At 44.2% G+C, this 18,921-nt stretch overlaps 1 protein-coding gene across 3 annotated transcripts in view; it reads left to right on the plus strand.

The window, feature by feature from the left end:
* The window catches only part of LOC110526041 (protein O-GlcNAcase), a 34,739-nt gene that overhangs the window by 1,181 nt on the left and 14,637 nt on the right, over window positions 1-18,921 (plus strand). For 2 of the 3 annotated variants that reach the window (XM_036981447.1, XM_021606634.2), the window contains 10 exons: window positions 562-613; window positions 813-910; window positions 3,670-3,800; window positions 7,623-7,794; window positions 8,053-8,151; window positions 8,285-8,569; window positions 12,310-12,468; window positions 12,732-12,910; window positions 13,198-13,452; window positions 15,592-15,795. In XM_036981447.1, the coding sequence (XP_036837342.1) occupies window positions 562-613; window positions 813-910; window positions 3,670-3,800; window positions 7,623-7,794; window positions 8,053-8,151; window positions 8,285-8,569; window positions 12,310-12,468; window positions 12,732-12,910; window positions 13,198-13,452; window positions 15,592-15,795 (1,634 nt within the window). Of the gene's footprint in view, window positions 1-561; window positions 614-812; window positions 911-3,669; window positions 3,801-7,622; window positions 7,795-8,052; window positions 8,152-8,284; window positions 8,570-12,309; window positions 12,469-12,731; window positions 12,911-13,197; window positions 13,453-15,591; window positions 15,796-18,921 lie in introns of those variants that run through there. The other variant, XM_036981456.1, reaches the window with a different exon arrangement.

An 18,921-nucleotide genomic window follows, 5' to 3' on the forward strand; every position in this document is an offset into this window, starting at 1 on the left:
ATCAGCTTCTTCATATGCCACACCTTTCTGGTTGATGGATTATCTTGGCAAAGGATAAATGCTCACGTACAGGGATGTCTCAAATTTTGTGAACAAATTTGTTGACATTTTTTGTGCATATAGAACATTTCAGGGATTTTTTATTTCAGCACATAAAACATGGGACCAACACTTTACAGGTTGCATTTATATTTTTGTTGAGTATATAATTGTAAACTTTTCAAAGTGCCGGTAGTTACTTCAGATTTCTATCACCTGAATCATGTGCACTAGATACATATACATGCATACTTGCTGAGCTCGTGCACGTGTTTACATGGCTCTGCGCATGCTTCCGGTGAACGCATTACCAGCGCTTTGAAAAGTTGATGTAATAATACTTTCCTGTGGATATATTGTCTCACATTGCTACCTCCAAAAGGACCAACGGAATTGTCTTCATGGCAAACGCGTGGCAGCTGAACGTACAAAGCCAGGGTAATAGATGGGGGTGGATGTCTGCAGACCTGAAATGTTTGCTATGTGTGTTAAAACTGACTGTTTGACTGTTGATTTCAACAGGCTTCTACGGCCGGCCATGGACAATGGAACAAAGGAAAGAGCTGTTCAGGAGGTAATATAAAGGCTGTGTACAGCAGGCTGGCGTAGGGTGTTGACTAGTGCTCTATCATAATGGAATCGGTGAACGTACAGTAATTTTTAATGTCATTGGAAATGTTTTCAATGAACGTTGTCAATATGTTCTGTGATAAACAAAGCAAACCGTGTCACACAAAGCCTGTGTTAATCACAATATCTGTTGTGTTCCCCAGACAGCAGAAATGGGGCTTGAACACATACCTCTACGCTCCTAAAGATGACTACAAGCACAGGATGTTCTGGAGAGAGATGTACTCAGTAGAAGAAGCAGGTGAGCTTGTCTCAACCATGGGTTGAAATGATTCCTGTCACATATACCTACATATAAAAGTGCACAGGTGTTGCTGTTTGTGCTTGTTGCACTAGATTTCTTTTGGAATGAATGAGCTTACTCTGAAATGCATCAGCATTAAAGGGAAGGTTGCACAATATATTTTCACAAATCTAGCAACTTAGATTGATATCCCATCAAAACAGTCTTTACGCAAAAGTGTATTTTAACAATAATATACTCATATACCAAAAATACATGGCAGCTTTGACGCCATGAGAAGAACTGGTAGGGGTGGCCGTGCACTGTTTACCTGCATTCATTTTGATCAAAATGCGCTAGATGGGAAGACAGTCCTACCTCTTCGGGCAGACTAACAACAGTGGAAGAGTAGATTCAACATGAAGCTGATGCTAAGAAACCGCTCTTTGGCCACACTCAATGTAGGCTCCAAGTCCACTGACACCACCTGTGTTACTTACAGCACCACGGTGGGCAGTTTCGATGCTGGATGTGAATCGAGTAAGTAGGTACTAAAGTGCCAAAAGAGTTTTGGCATGTTAGGTTGTTAGTAGATGATGATAGCCAGCTAGCTAAGTGCACCGGGCCATGCAAAACTAACTTGGAATAAGCTAGCTACAACAACAATTCCAACAGAATACTACACGTTTTATAGAGATTAATGGTCAAATACCAATCGGATTAATCTCATTGTTTATTGCAAGTACATCTTTATTTTTTCTGAATAGCCTGATCTTCATTGGCCTAAATACAGTATACAAAAGTATGTGAATTTGGCTATTTAAGCCACACCTGTTGTTGACGGGTGTACAAAATCGAGCGCACAGCCATGCAATCTCCATTGACAAACATTAGCAGTAGAATGGCCTTACTGAAGAGCTCAGTGACTTTCAATGTGGCACCGTCATAGGATACCACCTTTCTAACAAATCAGTTCGTCAAATTTCTGCCCTGCTAAAGCTGCCCAGTTATCTGTAAGTGCTGTTGTTCTGAAGTAGAATGTTCTAAGCGCAACGAAGGCCCGGACGCAAATTGGTAGGCCACACAGGAACTGGACCGCCAAGTGCAAAAGTGCTTAGGACGTAAAAATGGTCTGTCCATGGTTGCAACACACACTACCGCGTTCCAAGCTGCCTCTGGAAGCAACATCAGCACAATAACTGTTCGGGAGCTTCATGAAATGGATTTTCATGGCCGAGCAGCCGCACACAAGCCTAAAATCACCAAGCGCAATGCTAAGCGTCGGCTGGAGGGGTGTAAAGCTCGCCGCCATTGGACTCTGGAGCAGTGGAAACGCGTTGTCTGGGTTGATGAATTATGCTTCACCATTTGGCAGTCCGATGGGCTAATCTGGGTTTGGCGGATGCCAGGAGAGGGCCACCCACCAAAACTCACTGACCAGGCAAGGAGGGCATTAATCAGACAGGCAACAAAGAGACCAAAGATAACCCTGAAGGAGCTGCAAAGCTCCACAGTGGAGATTGCAGTATCTGTCCATAGGACCACTTTAAGCCGTACACTCCACTGAAATGGGCTTCACGGAAGAGTGAAAAAAAAAGCCATTGTTTAATAAAAAAAATAAGCAAACGCGTTTGGTGTTCGCCAAAAGGCATGTGGGAGACTCCCCAAACATATGGAAGAAGGTACTCTGGCCAGATGAGATTAAAATTGAGCTTTTTGGCCATCAAGGAAAACGCTATGTCTGGCGCAAACCCAACACCTCTTATCACCCCGAACACCATCCCCACAGTGAAGCATGGTGGTGGCAGCATCATGCTGTGCGGATGTTTTTCATCATTAGGGACTGTGAAACTGGTCAGAATTGAAGGAATGATGGATGGCGCTAAATACAGGGAAATTCTTGAGGGAAACCTGTTTGTCTTCCAGAGATTTGAGACTGGGATGGAGGTTCACCTTCCAGCAGGACAATGATTGTTTAACACTTTTTTGGTTACTACATGATTCCATATGTGTTATTTCATAATGCAATGTAGAAAATAGTAAAAAATTAAGAAAAAGCCTTGACTGAGAAAAAGCCTTGACTCTGTGTGTGTGTGTGTGTGTGTGTGTGTGTGTGTGTGTGTGTGTGTGTGTGTGTGTGTGTGTGTATATTTATCATATAATTTTTTGCTGATACAGAATTAAGAAAAACACAGGATATGATCGGATGATAAGTTGGCTTTATTCATAGTGCAAAATCAATTTTTCTAAAACAACCGGAGGACTAGGTATGATGTTGGTCTTCACTGTCTTATGTGGACAATTGCTTCACTCCTGCTGATATTCACTCGTTTGTCCTTCTCTTGACGTCACTTTTCCGAACGCTTTCCATCACGACTTTGGTCAAATTCAGATTAAGTATACATTTCTCCCAAAATACAAAGGTGAAGTGATATGTCATTTTGGGACTTTTATTTGGATGAAACAAATCAGAATGTTTTTAACAGTAACCTAATTCTGCAATCTTCCCTTAAATTTTTTTTTAAGGGAATTAAGTTGCCTCCTTGAACATTCTCATAGCATTTCAGTTTTACATTTCTAGGTCTGAGCATCCCTTCAGCAATTCATAACATATTTTAAATATTAGTTATAATACAGCTATGTAATAAACAAACTGTCTCACATATTTCACATCAATACAAAGTGTGTGCGAGTGAGTGGCACGTTGAATAGTAAAATTTAAAAAGACATTGCTGTGAAATAGTATCTATAACAACTAATGCATCTCTCTCTCATAGAACAGCTGATTACCCTGATCAGTGCTGCAAAGGAGTATGGGATTGAGTTCATCTATGCCATCTCCCCGGGCCTCGACATCACCTTCTCTAACCAGAAAGAAGTGTCCACACTCAAAAGGAAACTCGACCAGGTAACACAAACCTGTTTTAAAAAAATGCATCCCAAGGCCTCCCGGGTGGCACAGTGGTCTAGGGCACTGCATCGCAGTGCTAGCTGTGCCAGCAGAGACTCTGGGTTTGAGCCCGGGCTCTATCACAGCCGACCTGGAGTGCCATGGGGCGACGCACAATTGGCCCTGTGGCGGGCCGGGCGCAGTGCACGCTAACCAGGTCGCCAGGTGCACAGTGTTTCCTCCGACACATTGGTGCGGCTGGCTTCCGGGTTGGACGTGCGCTGTGTTAAGAAGCAGTATGGGTTGTGTTTCAGAGGACGCATGGCTTTCGACCTTCGTCTCTCCCGAGCCTGTACAGGAGTTGTAGCGATGAGACAAGATAGTAACTACTAACAATTAGATACCACGAAATTGGGGAGGAAGGGGGTTAAAAAAATAAATAATAATACAATTTTTAAAAATGCATCCCTCCTTCCCTTTCAGACAATGCACTAATGCTAATAACGATAATCTTTCATCACGGTCTATAGTCTTACATCCTTGACTGAGTACATAGCCCCTCTAGTAATTTAATTTGATAGACTATGTTATAAACCTTCCAAGTTCCAGAAAGGGATGACAATTCCAGCCACATTGGTCAGAGAGAAATTCTAACCAGTTTAAATTGTAATTAATGGCTGTAGAGGTATAATCATGATTTTACTTACTTACAAGTCCCTAACCAACAATGGAGTTCAAGAAATAGTGTTAAGAAAACATTTACTAAATAATGAGGCAAAATGAAGGGGGTACCGAGTCAATGTGTAGGGGTACAGGTTAGTCAAGTTAATTTGTATGTGTAGGTAGAGGTAAAGTGACTATGTATAGATAATAAACAGAGAGTAGTAGCAGTGTAAAAGCAAAGGGGGGGGGGGGGGAGTCCAATGTAAATAGTCCGGGTGTCCAAATGATTAATTGTTCAGCAGTCTTATAGCTATATATGTCCTGGTTGGCAGGAAGCTTGGCCCCAGTGATGTATGCTCCAGCAGGTGTATCTCACTGATCATCCCTAAAGCCAAAACCTCATTTGGCCGCCTTTCCTTCCAGTTCTCTGCTGCCTGCGACTGGAACGAATTGCAAAAATCTCTGAAGTTGGAGACTTTTATCTCCCTCACCAACTTTAAACATCTGCTATCTGAGCAGCTAACCGATCGCTGCAGCTAGCAGCGATAGTCCATCGCTATATAGCCCACTCAATTTACCTACCTCATCCCCGTACTGTTTTTATTTTATTTACTTTTCTGCTATTTTGCACACCAGCATCTCTACCTGCACATGTTCATCTGATCATTTATCACTCCGGTGTTAATCTGCTAAATTGTAATTATTCACTCCTATGGCCTATTTATTGCCTACCTCCTCATGCCTTTTGCACACAATGTATATAGATTCTTTTTTCTACTATGTTATTGGCTTGTTTGTTGTTTACTCCATGTGTAATTCTGTGTTGTCTGTTCACACTGCTATGCTTTATCTTGGCCAGGTCGCAGTTGCAAATGAGAACTTGTTCTCAACTAGCCTACCTGGTTAAATAAAGGTGGGGGGAAAAAATGGCTGTACGCACTACCCTCTGTAGTACCTTACTGTCGGATGCCAAGCAGTGCCATACCAGGCGGTGATGCAACCGGTGCTCTTGATGGTGCAGCTGTATAACTAACTTTTTGGGGATCTGGGGACCCATGCCAAATCTTTTTAGTCTCCTGAGGGGGAAAAGCTGTTGTCGTGCCCTCTTCACGACTGTCTTGGTGTGTTTGGACCATGATAGTTTGTTGGGGATGTGGACACCAAGGAACTTATCTCTCAACCAAATCCTACAGCCCCGTCAATGTTAATGGGAGTCTGTTTGACCCTCCTTTTCCTGTAGTCCACAATCATCTCCTTTGTCTTGCTCGCATTGAGGGAGAGGTTGTTGTCCTGGTTGTTGTCTCTGACCTCCTTCCTATAGGCTGTCTCATTGTTGTCTGTGATCAGGCCTATCACTGTTGTCCTCAGCAAACTTAATGATGGTGTTGGAGTTGTGCTTAGCCACGGAGTCGTGGAGGAGGGGACAGGAGGGGACTAAGCACGCACCCCTGAGGGGCCCCGGTTTTGAGGATCAGCGTGGCAGATGTGTTGTTGCCTACCCTTACCACCTGGGGGGCGGCCCGTCAGGAAGTCCAGGATCCAGTTGCAGAGGGAGGTGTTTAGTCACAGGGTCCTTACCTTAGTAAGAGCTTTGTGGGTGCTATGGTGTTGAATGCTGAGCCTTGGTCAATGAACAGCATTCTCACGTAGGTGTTTCTTTTGTCCAGGTGTGAAAGGGCAGTGTGGAGTGCAATAGAGATTGCATCATCTGTGGATCTGTTGGGGCGGTATGCGAATTGGAGTGGGTCTGGGGTTTCTGGGATGATGGTGTTGATGTGAGCCATGACCAGCCTTTCAACGCACTTCATGGCTACCGACGTGAGTGCTACTGGGCAGTAGTCATTTTGGCAGGTTACCTTCGCATTCTTGGGCACAGGGACTATGGTGGTCTGCTTGAAACATCTAGGTTTACAGACTCAGTCAGGGAGCGGTTGAAAATATCAGTGAAGGCACTTGCCAGTTGGTCTGCGCATGTTCTGAGTACACTCCCTGGTAATCAATCTGGTCCGCAGCCTTGTGAATGTTGACCTGTTTAAACTTCTTGCTTACATCGTCTACGGAGAGTGTGATCACTCAGTTGTCCACAACAGCTGGTGCTCTCATGCATGCTTCAGTGATGCTTGCCTCGAAGCGAGCATAGAAGGCATTTAGCTTGTCTGGTAGGCTTGCGTCACTGGGCAGCTCGCGGCTGGTTTTCCCTTTGTAGTCCGTAATAGTTTGCAAGCCCTGCCACATCCGAAGAGCTTCAGAGCCAGTGTAGTAGGATTACATTTTAGTTCTTTATTGACACTTTGCTTGGTTGTTTGTTGAACTGAGGGAATTGTAGGATTTCTAATAAGTGTCCGGTTAGTGTCCCGCTCCCTGAAAGCGGCAGTTCTAGCCTTTTTCTCAGTGCAGATGTTGCCTGTAATCTATGGCTTCTGGTTGGGATATGTACTTATGGTCACTGTGGTGACGACTTCGTCAATACACTTATTGATAAAGCCGGTGACTGAGGAGCTAAAATCCTCAATCCCATTGGATGAATTCCGGAACATATTCCAGTCTGTTCTAGCAAAACAGTACCCCGACCTTCTCCCTCTGTATCTCCGCATTTTCTTCACGCTAATGACAGAGATTTGGGCCTGGTCTCCGGAAAGCAGTATATCCTTCGCGTAGGACTCAGTAACTTTATGTACAAAATAAGTTATAAACAATGCGGAAAAAACTAACAAAATAGAAAAGTTGGTTAGGAACCGGTAAAACAGCGGCGTAATATATAATTATCAATACAGGTTTTATAGCACATTTTATGTATATATATTGCCTCTAAAATATGTTAACCAATCATACATTTCTACATTTGTGTTTTCTTGGAAAGAGGTGAGTGCAAATGTACAACTTGTCAAAGTCTTGTCATCAACTGATTTTGTCCATTTTTTGAATTATTTCAACTGACTGGCTAGCTAGCTAACAAACATACAGTGCAAAAATATTCATTATTTTACACTATCTTATCACAGCACTGGCAAACCATGATTGACCCACTCCTTAACCAAAATGGCTGACCTTTATATCATCATACGGTTCATGTCCATTCTAATTCCTAATTCTATGGCCTCTACATCCTTGACCATCTGCACTTACTCATTTACTGGAGTCTTAACACATCGTCTCATAATTAATACTCTCGCTCAGGTGACTCACTTCGGCTGCAAGTCATTTGCCTTACTGTTTGACGACATTGACCACAACATGTGCCCCGCCGACAAGGAAGTGTTCAGCTCCTTCGCCCATGCCCAGGTGTCCATCACCAATGAGATCTTTCAGTACCTGGGAGAGCCTGAGACCTTTCTCTTCTGCCCCACAGGTAACATACATACATACATACACATACATACATACACACACACACAAGCATTTCTTAGTTTATATGGTATCTCCCGGTTTCCCTCCTTTTCGGGATGTTTTCTTCAGTTTTGTGCCTACTGAACACGACCCTGGATAATCTGTATCTGTGTATCGACGTGCCCTGTGTTTATGTATGTAACTGAAATTTGGTCCGGATTCATAGTTGATAGAAGATATAGATTCTATGTATGTTTTTCTTTGTGTCTTACTAAACCAGAGTACTGTGGAACGTTCTGCTACCCCAATGTTGCCCAGTCCCCCTACCTGCACACAGTGGGAGAGAAGCTGCTACCTGGCATTGAAGTGCTGTGGACAGGTACAGTAGATCCGAACAAATTCAAATTACACATGTTTTGGCACTCATTAGATTAACCTTAAACACCAACAGACCTTGTAACATACTTTATAACTTTTATGACTCCTAGATGTATCTGAAATTATGTTTCCAGGTCCTAAGGTGGTATCGAAAGACATCACAGTGGAATCAATAGAGGAGGTCTCTAAGATCCTGAAGAGAGCTCCGGTAATCTGGGACAACATCCATGCCAACGACTACGACCAGAAGCGTCTGTTCCTGGGGCCGTACAAGGGGCGCTCCACGGAGCTCATCCCCCGCCTAAAGGGGGTTCTCACCAACCCCAACTGTGAGTTCGAGTCCAACTTCGTAGCCATCCACACCCTGGCCACCTGGTACAAGTCCAACATGAACGGAGTGCGCAAGGATGTCGCCATGAGTAAGTCTGATTTAGACTTTAGTTTTAATCCCACAATAGATTTAATTTGTCCGTTCTGGCACTCTCGGGTACAGTGAAATTAGTCTGACTGGGGTGGACTTTATTTATTTATTCACTTTAATAGATGTTATGTTCTGCAATTTGCCAGATTTAACCTAAAAGGCAAACGTCTTAAAGCAGGGTTGTACAGCTTTGGTCCTCAAGGACTGCTGTGTGTGTTGTTTTTTTATTGTTGTCCTGAACTGGTGTGTTATTGCCAATTGATCGATGAAGCGTCACAGAGAAACCAAGAGTAGTAGGATAGAAGTAACCCTTGTAATCAAGGGTTTGCAGAGATAGCCTGCAAAGTAATGTCATACTTTCCAGGTCCATACCCAAACAGTTCGAACTACTAATTTTGAAAATTACTCTCTCCAGAAATAAGTCTCTCACTGTTGCCGCCTGCTACCGGCCTCCCTCAGCTCCCAGCTGTGCCCTGGACACCATTTGTGAATTGATCGCCCCCCATCTAGCTTCAGAGTTTGTTCTGTTAGGTGACCTAAACTGGGATATGCTTAACACCCCGGCAGTCCTACAATCTAAGCTAGATGCCCTCAATCTCACACAAATCATCAAGGAACCCACCGGGTACAACCCTAACTCTGTAAACAAGGGCACCCTCATAGACGTCATCCTGACCAACTGGCCCTCCAAATACACCTCCGCTGTCTTCAACCAGGATCTCAGCGATCACTGCCTCATTGCCTGTATCCGCTACGGAGCCGCAGTCAAACGACCACCCCTCATCACTGTCAAACGCTCCCTAAAACACTTCTGTGAGCAGGCCTTTCTAATCGACCTGGCCCGGGTATCCTGGAAGGACATTGACCTCATCCCGTCAGTTGAGGATGCCTGGTCATTCTTTAAAAGTAACTTCCTCACCATTTTAGATAAGCATGCTCCGTTCAAAAAATGCAGAACTAAGAACGGATACAGCCCTTGGTTCACCCCAGACCTGACTGCCCTCGACCAGCACAAAAACATCCTGTGGCGGACTGCAATAGCATCGAATAGTCCCCGTGATATGCAACTGTTCAGGGAAGTCCGGAACCAATACACGCAGTCAGTCAGGAAAGCTAAGGCCAGCTTCTTCAGGCAGAAGTTTGCATCCTGTAGCTCCAACTCCAAAAAGTTCTGGGTCACTGTGAAGTCAATGGAGAACAAGAGCACCTCCTCCCAGCTGCCCACTGCACTGAGGCTAGGTAACACGGTCACCACCGATAAATCCATGATTATCGAAAACTTCAATGAGCATTTCTCAACGGCTGGCCATGCCTTCCGCCTGGCTACTTCAACCTCGGCCAACAGCCCCGCCCCCCCCGCTGCTCCTCGCCCAAGCCTCTCCAGGTTCTCCTTTACCCAAATCCAGATAGCAGATGTTCTGAAAGAGCTGCAAAACCTGGACCCGTACAAATCAGCTGGGCTTGACAATCTGGACCCTCTATTTCTGAAACTATCCGCCACCATTGTCGCAACCCCTATTACCAGCCTGTTCAACCTCTCTTTCATATCGTCTGAGATCCCCAAGGATTGGAAAGCTGCCGCAGTCATCCCCCTCTTCAAAGGGGGAGACACCCTGGACCCAAACTGTTACAGACCTATATCCATCCTGCCCTGCCTATCTAAGGTCTTCGAAAGCCAAGTCAACAAACAGGTCACTGACCATCTCGAATCCCACTGTACCTTCTCCGCTGTGCAATCTGGTTTCCGAGCCGGTCACGGGTGCACCTCAGCCACACTCAAGGTACTAAACGATATCATAACCGCCATCGATAAAAGACAGTACTGTGCAGCCGTCTTCATCGACCTTGCCAAGGCTTTCGACTCTGTCAATCACCATATTCTTATCGGCAGACTCAGTAGCCTCGGTTTTTCGGATGACTGCCTTGCCTGGTTCACCAATTACTTTGCAGACAGAGTTCAGTGTGTCAAATCGGAGGGCATGCTGTCCGGTCCTCTGGCAGTCTCTATGGGGGTGCCACAGGGTTCAATTCTCGGGCCGACTCTTTTCTCTGTATACATCAATGATGTTGCTCTTGCTGCGGGCGATTCCCTGATCCACCTCTACGCAGACGACACCATTCTATATACTTTCGGCCCGTCATTGGACACTGTGCTATCTAACCTCCAAACAAGCTTCAATGCCATACAACACTCCTTCCGTGGCCTCCGACTGCTCTTAAACGCTAGTAAAACCAAATGCATGCTTTTCAACCGATCGCTGCCTGCACCCGCATGCCCGCCTAGCATCACCACCCTGGATGGTTCCGACCTAGAATATGTGGACATCTATAAGTACCTAGGTGTCTGGCTAGACTGAAAACTCTCCTTCCAGAGTCATATCAAACATCTCCAAACGAAAATCAAATCAAGAGTCGGCTTTCTATTCCGCAACAAAGCCTCCTTCACTCACGCCGCCAAGCTTACCCTAGTAAAACTGACTATCCTACCGATCCTCGACTTCGGCGATGTCATCTACAAAATGGCTTCCAACACTCTACTCAGCAAACTGGATGCAGTCTATCACAGTGCCATCCGTTTTGTCACTAAAGCACCTTATACCACCCACCACTGCGACTTGTATGCGCTAGTCGGCTGGCCCTCGCTACATATTCGTCGCCAGACCCACTGGCTCCAGGTCATCTACAAGTCCATGCTAGGTAAAGCTCCGCCTTATCTCAGCTCACTGGTCACGATGGCAACACCCATCCGTAGCACGCGCTCCAGCAGGTGTATCTCACTGATCATCCCTAAAGCCAACACCTCATTTGGCCGCCTTTCGTTCCAGTACTCTGCTGCCTGTGACTGGAACGAATTGCAAAAATCGCTGAAGTTGGAGACTTTTATCTCCCTCACCAACTTCAAACATCAGCTATCTGAGCAGCTAACCGATCGCTGCAGCTGTACATAGTCTATTGGTAAATAGCCCACCCATTTTCACCTACCTCATCCCCATACTGTTTTTATTTATTTATTTTTCTGCTCTTTTGCACACCAATATCTCTACCTGTACATGACCATCTGATCATTTATCACTCCAGTGTTAATCTGCAAAATTGTAATTATTCGCCTACCTCATGCCTTTTGCACACATTGTATATAGACTCCCCCTTTGTTTTCTACTGTGTTATTGACTTGTTAATTGTTTACTCCATGTGTTGTCTGCTCATACTGCTATGCTTTATCTTGGCCAGGTCGCAGTTGCAAATGAGAACTTGTTCTCAACTAGCCTACCTGGTTAAATAAAGGTGAAATAAATAAAATAAATAAAAAACCCCGGTCTTAAAGGTGTATGGTCTTTTAGCACTGTTATGCATGGTTAATCCACGTGTCTATTTGGAGGCCAAGTGAATGTTTGTTTTGGTGTTTATAGAGTAGAGTAGGGTTACACAATGGCCAAGTCAATGGCCAAGTCTCATGTCTGTAGGTTTTTAGAATGACACAAAAAGATATGTTCTTGAAAGAGCACAGCATTCTGTCTGTTCAGATTACATGGCTTTCAGTTCCATCCAGTCATATGAGTGGTTTCTCCAATAGAGGAAGGGAAGGAGGCACTTTCACAGTATTCAAACAGGCCTGTACATTACACCTTGTTATGATATCTGTATCTATCCCTGTCCTTCCTTCCCCTTCTCTCCCTTCCGTCCTCTCTCTCTCGCCCTTCCTCCCTCTCGCTCCATCCTCCTACATCCCTCTCTCAGCGGATGGAGAGGACAGTACTGTATCTATCCAGATCAAGCTGGAAAATGAGGGCAGTGATGAGGAGTTGGAGACAGACATGTTGTACAGCCCTCAGCTCGCCCTGAAACTGGCCCTCACAGAGTGGCTGGGGGAGTTTTTAGTGCCTCACCAGTACAACAGTAAGCACTGTGACCTACCTATCATCTCGCATATAACACCTGTGTATGTATTTATTTTGCCTTACTTCAGTATCATACTGTATCATTTGGAGCAATGTTAAATGTCTCTCAAATCCACCACTGGATTTTAAACACTCGTCAATCATCCATTAAAGCTAGACATTATATATTTGTCATAGTATGTTGATATTTGTTATTTAAGCCTTTATATATTTGTCGTGTATAGCATGTTGACATTGTCTCTGTTCTCGTCTCCTCTCCAGGTCGCCAGGTAACCCATAGCGGAGCTAAGAGTTCAGCTATTAACGTGTCATCACTAGGCGCCTCCTCCCTCTGCGCTGGTACGACAGTCACTACAGTGTTCCGACAGCCCATCATGGCCCCCACAGGTGCCCCCGACCCCAATAACCACCCCATGGCCAAGAGTCTGCAACAACAAGAGGTGGGGTAGTTAGTTACCGATTTAACTTAGATTATTTTAGATCATTTTAATATTAGATAGATAGTACATAAAGTATGCAATGCACATCCAATGGCTTTGAGCTCATTTCCCTTGTTTGTCTGTGTTGTCACTGAAGTCTCACATTAGTCTACATATGACAACAACAAAAAAAATGGATTTTCATTACAACCGATCGACAATAAACACGCAATAGAATGAAAAGATCCCCGTGGGATCACGGAGATAGTGAGGCGATAACTTGTTTCCCAAACGCTTCTGTTGTTCAGGTGGATGTTGAGAAGAAGGAGTCTGACGAAGAGCCGATGGAGATGGTTGTGGAGAAACCATATGAGACGGAGCCAGAGCCAGACCCTGTAGCGGAGGTTGAAACTGAGACCAAGAACAGCCTGGTCCTTTTAGACAAGATGGTGGAGGATCTGAAGCCCATGGACACAGACCGGGAGGTTCTAGTTCCTGATTCCAAGTCTCCAGAGGAGGACATTGACATGGCCCCCATGCAGACAGACGAACAGCTCAAACAGGTAAGACGTTTGTGTGCATCTCAGACCTGGGTTCGTATACGTGTGTATTTGATTGATTATTTGTTATTCTTATGTTCTGTGTATTTTAATATTTTCAATAATTATTTTCAAATAATGTGGCCCTAATCAACTACTTCTATTGGAATTTGAAAAGTATTTAAATGTTTTTAAAACAATTCCTATAAATAATCTATTTATTTCCAAATACATTATGGGAGTAGTGTTGTCACGACACCAACATTTTACTAGCGATACCACGGAGGGGGGAAAAAAAGTTATGCGCATGTGCTATGCAAAAACCTGTCACTGAAATTCACACTTCTACTCAATTCAACACATTTTAATTTAACTTCACATGGTTCAGTGTGTAATATAATGCTGCGTATAATGGCATATTTGCGAAGGCCTACCTGTGATTTGGTTGGAGGAATGGGAGGAAGGGATATACAGTGCCTTTGGAAAGTATTCCGACCTCTTGACTTTTTCCACATTTTATTAGGTTACAGCCTTACTTTAAAATGTATTTACATTTGTTTTTTCCCCCTCATCAATCTACACACAATATACATGTTTGCTAATTTTAAAAAGATATCACATTTACATAAGTATTCAGACCCTTTACTCAGTATTTTCTTGAAGCACCTTTGGCAGCGATTACAGGCACATGACATGACATCACATTACATGACACTACAAGCTTGGCACACCTTTATTTGGGGAGTTTCTCCCATTCTTCTTTGCAGATCCTCTCAAGCTCTGTCAGGTTGGATGAGGACTGTCGCTGCACAGCTATTTTCAGGTCTCTCCAGAGATGTTTGATCGGGTTCAAGTCCGGGCTCTGGCAGGGCCACTCAAGGACACATTCAGAGACTTGTCCCGAAACCACTCCTGCATTGTCTTGGCTGTGTGCTTGGGGTTGTTGTCCTGTTGGAAGGTGAACCTTCGCCCCCAGTCTGAGATCCTGAGTGCTCTGTAGCAGGTTTTCATCAAGGATCTCTCAGCACTTTGCTCCGTTCCTCTATGCCTCGATCCTGACTAGTATCCCCACAACATGATACTGCCACCACCATGCTTCACCGTAGGGATGGTGCCAGGTTTCCTCCAGACGTGACGCTTGGCATTCAGGCCAAAGAGTTGAATATTAGTTTCATCAGACCAGAGAATCTTGTTTCTCATTGTCTGAGAGTCCTTTAGGTGCTTTTTGGCAAACTCCAAGCGGGCTGTCATGTGCTTTGTACTGAGGAGTTGCTTCTGCCTGGCTACTCTACCATAAAGGCCTGATTGGCGGAGTGCTGCAGCGATTGCTTCTGGATGGTTCTCCCATCTCCACAGAGGAACTCTGGAGCTCTGTCAGAGTGACCATCGCATTCTTGGTCACCTCCCTGACCAAAGCCTTTCTCCCCCGATTGTTCAGTTTGGCCGGACAGCCAGCTCTTGGAAGAGTCTTGGTGGTTGCAAACCTCTTCCATTTAAGAATGATGGAGGCCACTGTGTTCTTGGGGACCTTCAATGCCGTAGAAATGTTTTGGTATCCTTCCCCAGATCTGTGCCTCAACACAATCCTGTCTCGGAGCTCTACGGACAATTCCTTCGACCTCATGGCTTGGTTTTTGCTCTGACATGCACATATTATATAGACCGGTATGTGCCTTTCCAAATCATGTCCAATCAAATGAATTTACCACAGGTGGCCTCCAATCAAGTTGTAGAAACATCTCAATGATGACCAATTGATACAGGATGCATCTGTCCTCAATTTCATGTCTCATTGCAAAGTGTCTGAATACTTGTGCAAATAAGGTATTTCTGTAGTTTAAAAAAAATAATTTGCAAACATTTCTAAAAACCTGCTTGCTCAGGATTTTTTATTTAATACATTTTGTAATAAGGCTGTGAAGGAACAAAATGTGGGAAGTCCATCAGTCTGAATACTTTCCGAGGGCACTGTACATACAAATGTCTTTGAAAGTAATGGAAATACCCATAATTGTATTTGTGTGTGTGTGTGTGTGTGTGTGTGTGTGTGTGTGTGTGTGTGTGTGTGTCTGACAATTACATACTCATACTACTCAGATTATCCAAAGTGACTTACAATTAAATTACAAATGTTCAAACAATTACATTTTGTTTGTCTTTCAGGATGTTTTTGTGCTTGGTCCCAATGAGAAGGTATTGTACACTGCAGAGTCTCTTTCTTTGGAGGACCTGATCCTGCTGGCTGAGCTCTTCTACCTGCCCTATGAGTACGGACCCAAGGCCCTACACATGCTCAAGGAGTTCAATTGGCTCCGGGCTAACTGCAGCACCGTCGGTGTCGACTGCAAGGGCAAGGAGCCAGAGAAGGTAGGTGGGGGGGGGGATAACTAGTCATTTCCACAACTGAGTTACACAACTGGCTGCATGGTGAAAGTTTTGATTGAGAGATTGTATTCGCCTGTAATGTTTTGAATAATTTTTGGTCCCCAACCCACACTGCCTTATGTCCCCAACCCACACTGCCTTATGTCCACAACTCATCCTGTTTGATGAGGGTACTTTTAGATTTGTTTTCAGAATACAGAATAGCTGCTGTTAACTTTTAAATGATTGGAATGAATTATCCAAAGAGAGTGTAAAGATTTTCTACCTACCAAAATCTTTATACTCTCTTTGGATAATTCATTCCAATCATTTAAAAGTTAACAGCAGGTATTCTGCATGTAAGTTTAAGTATTTTGATATGTCCACAACTGAGTTGACACCGAAATGTGTCTTCCGCATTTAACCCATAAAAGTCTTAAGCCCTCTGTCTAAGCCGAGGGAGGGGTTCTACTAAGCTATATGGAATTGCTTTAAGAGTGTCATACCAAGCATCATTTTGTGGTTTGATTTTGAATTTTAAAACCCCTTGAAGTATCAAAATATATATATATTTTTTTAAATGTACATTATTTTTGACCTTACTGCTATTAGCCAGTACAAATGCATTGAATAACAGATTAGCTACATGGAAAAACAATTTGTGGAAGTTTGAACTGTCCTATTAGAAAGATCAAGAAACATTTGTTATTTATGACATTTTTTGGGCTCTAAACAGTATCTTATTTATTTATCTATAATTTGTTTGGTACCGGGGGCAATGGTTCCCTCTGCGTGGTAGTCCCGGGGGAGCTGCGCAGAAGTAGTCAGCTTGTGCAAAGAAGCACGAGATTTAAATAACAGGATTGAAGTTCACTCTATCAATGTTTCCCTTTACTGTGGAAATTGTGATCGAACCAATGCAATATTAGCTACTTTCAATGCAACATACCTAAACGAGGTTTTGATGTAGGCAGAATGCATAGGAGTAGGATTATTTTGCATTGAAAGGCATGAAGGGGACCTTCTAAACAGGCCAACATTCACAAGAGCCAGACGGATTACCAGGACATGTACCTCGAGTATGCGCCGACCAACTGGCACATGTCTTCACTGACATTTTCACCCTCTCCGAGTCTGTAATACCAACGTGTTTTAAGCAGACCGTTATAGTCCCTGTGCCCAAGAACACCAAGGTAACTAGAGAATCTTGTTTCTAATGGTCTGAAAGTCTTTAGGTGTCTTTTGGCAAACTCCAAGCAGGCTGTCGTGCCTTTTACTGAGGAGTGGCTTCGGTCTGGCCTGATATATAGGCCTGATTGGTGGAGTGCTGCATTGTTGTTGTCCTTCTGGAAGGTTCTCCCATCTCCACAGAGAAACTCTGGAGTTCTGACCATCGGGTTCTTTGTCACCTCCCTGAACAAGATCCTTATCCCCCGATTGCTCAATTTGGCCGGGTGGCTCTAGGAATAGTCTTGGTGGTTCCAAACTTCTTCCCTTTACTGTGTTCTTGTGGACCTTCAATGTTTTGGTACCCTGCCCCAGATCTGTGCCTTGACACAATCCTGTCTCTTTTTTAAAGTCATATATTGCATTGAACAACACAACATTTTCAGTCTCCTTGTCTGAAGGACGAGTGGATAAACTGGTTAATGTCAAGCCCTGCATGTTTTTTTCAAAATTATCATGGAATGTAGGCCTACATTGAACACCGCACATTGGCAGCTACTGTCAGCTTTTCTATCGTTCAGCCATTTCCATGTTAAAATGTTATGGGATGCATTTTCTCCATTGTTTTTGATGGTAGGCCCCTCCTGGTAGGCCTATTATGAACAAATAGCCACAGTAGCCTACTTGATCACTGTTAGTTTGAACTTAAAGCGAGTACAGCCTCGGTGTTCAGGGTAAACGCACACCGGAAGTTGCACGTATTTTTGTGCTCAGCAGACCTGAAATTTGCTCAGTGCCGGAAAAACTGAGGCATCATTGACCGGGGGACCTTCAGATGAGTCTTGTGAGGCCTGTGGGTGTCCTAGAGCAAAACAACCAACATGTTCGTGAGAGGGGTCACCTTTCCATAGAGGTGTCATAATAGTTTGTAGGCCCAACTGTTCAGACGCTACAGGCGATTTTGTGAGAATACCGATTTTAAGGATGTCCAATGGTCTGAAAAACACAGCGCTCTAGCTCTGTCACCCTTTTCCCGCAGATGCCAAAAAAACATATCTCCTAGCTTTAACGAACATTTTTATGGGGATTATTATTATTATTATGCTAATTAGATTTCAGTGGGTGCGCAGAATGGCAGATCGTTCCACCTTCCACCGGCTCTGGGATTCGAACCAGCGCCCTTCCAATTACTGGCCCAACGCTTTTAACCTCCAGGCCACCCAGGTATTGGTAGAGAGGAGGGAGATTCTATTTCTATTCTATAATTTTGTTAGTCATTACATTTTTTTTCTGATATTCAGAGCTGAAAAATATTCAGGGTTGATGGTGGTGACGACTGCGGTACAAAATGGTGTGTGTGGTATCCTGAGAGGTCTACCCCGGGGGGTGGTAACAGAAGGGAGGTACGTGCTGCAACATTGGCTCCCTCTGCTGGGAATACACGAGCTGGGCACCCCGACATGGATAGCTCCAAGTGGAGGTAATTAGGGGAAGTGCCAACCAGCTGTGGAGGCCACATAAAAGGAGCACTGTGGCACACCGCGGGAGAGACCGACACAGAACCAAAGCTGAGAAGAAGGACTGAGCCAAACCTACGTGCTTTTCTTTGTTATGTTTATTTTATGGCCTAGTAAAGTTATGTTTGCTGACTAAAACCTCCCGGTCTCTGTGTTAATCTCTGCACCCTCAACCCAACACCCCACGGTTTACCACAGGTGGTTGTGTAGTGTCTCTAAGCAGCCATTGAGATGTTTGTCTAAAACACCGAAACCTGATCCATGCAGTGGCACACACACTGGACAGTCGATACATTTAGTTCTGTCCAAGGCTATGGATGAGTTCTGTCAGTGACCATGTTACCATAGGATATGTCTTTTAAAAGATTCTCAACTGACCCATGTTCATTAGTAGGACTAATGGCAGTCATTAATAAAAAAAATCATCTCCACTCTGGACTGGAGA

This window comes from Oncorhynchus mykiss, chromosome 1 (genome assembly GCF_013265735.2).
Source record: "Oncorhynchus mykiss isolate Arlee chromosome 1, USDA_OmykA_1.1, whole genome shotgun sequence".
NCBI lineage: Eukaryota > Metazoa > Chordata > Actinopteri > Salmoniformes > Salmonidae > Oncorhynchus > Oncorhynchus mykiss.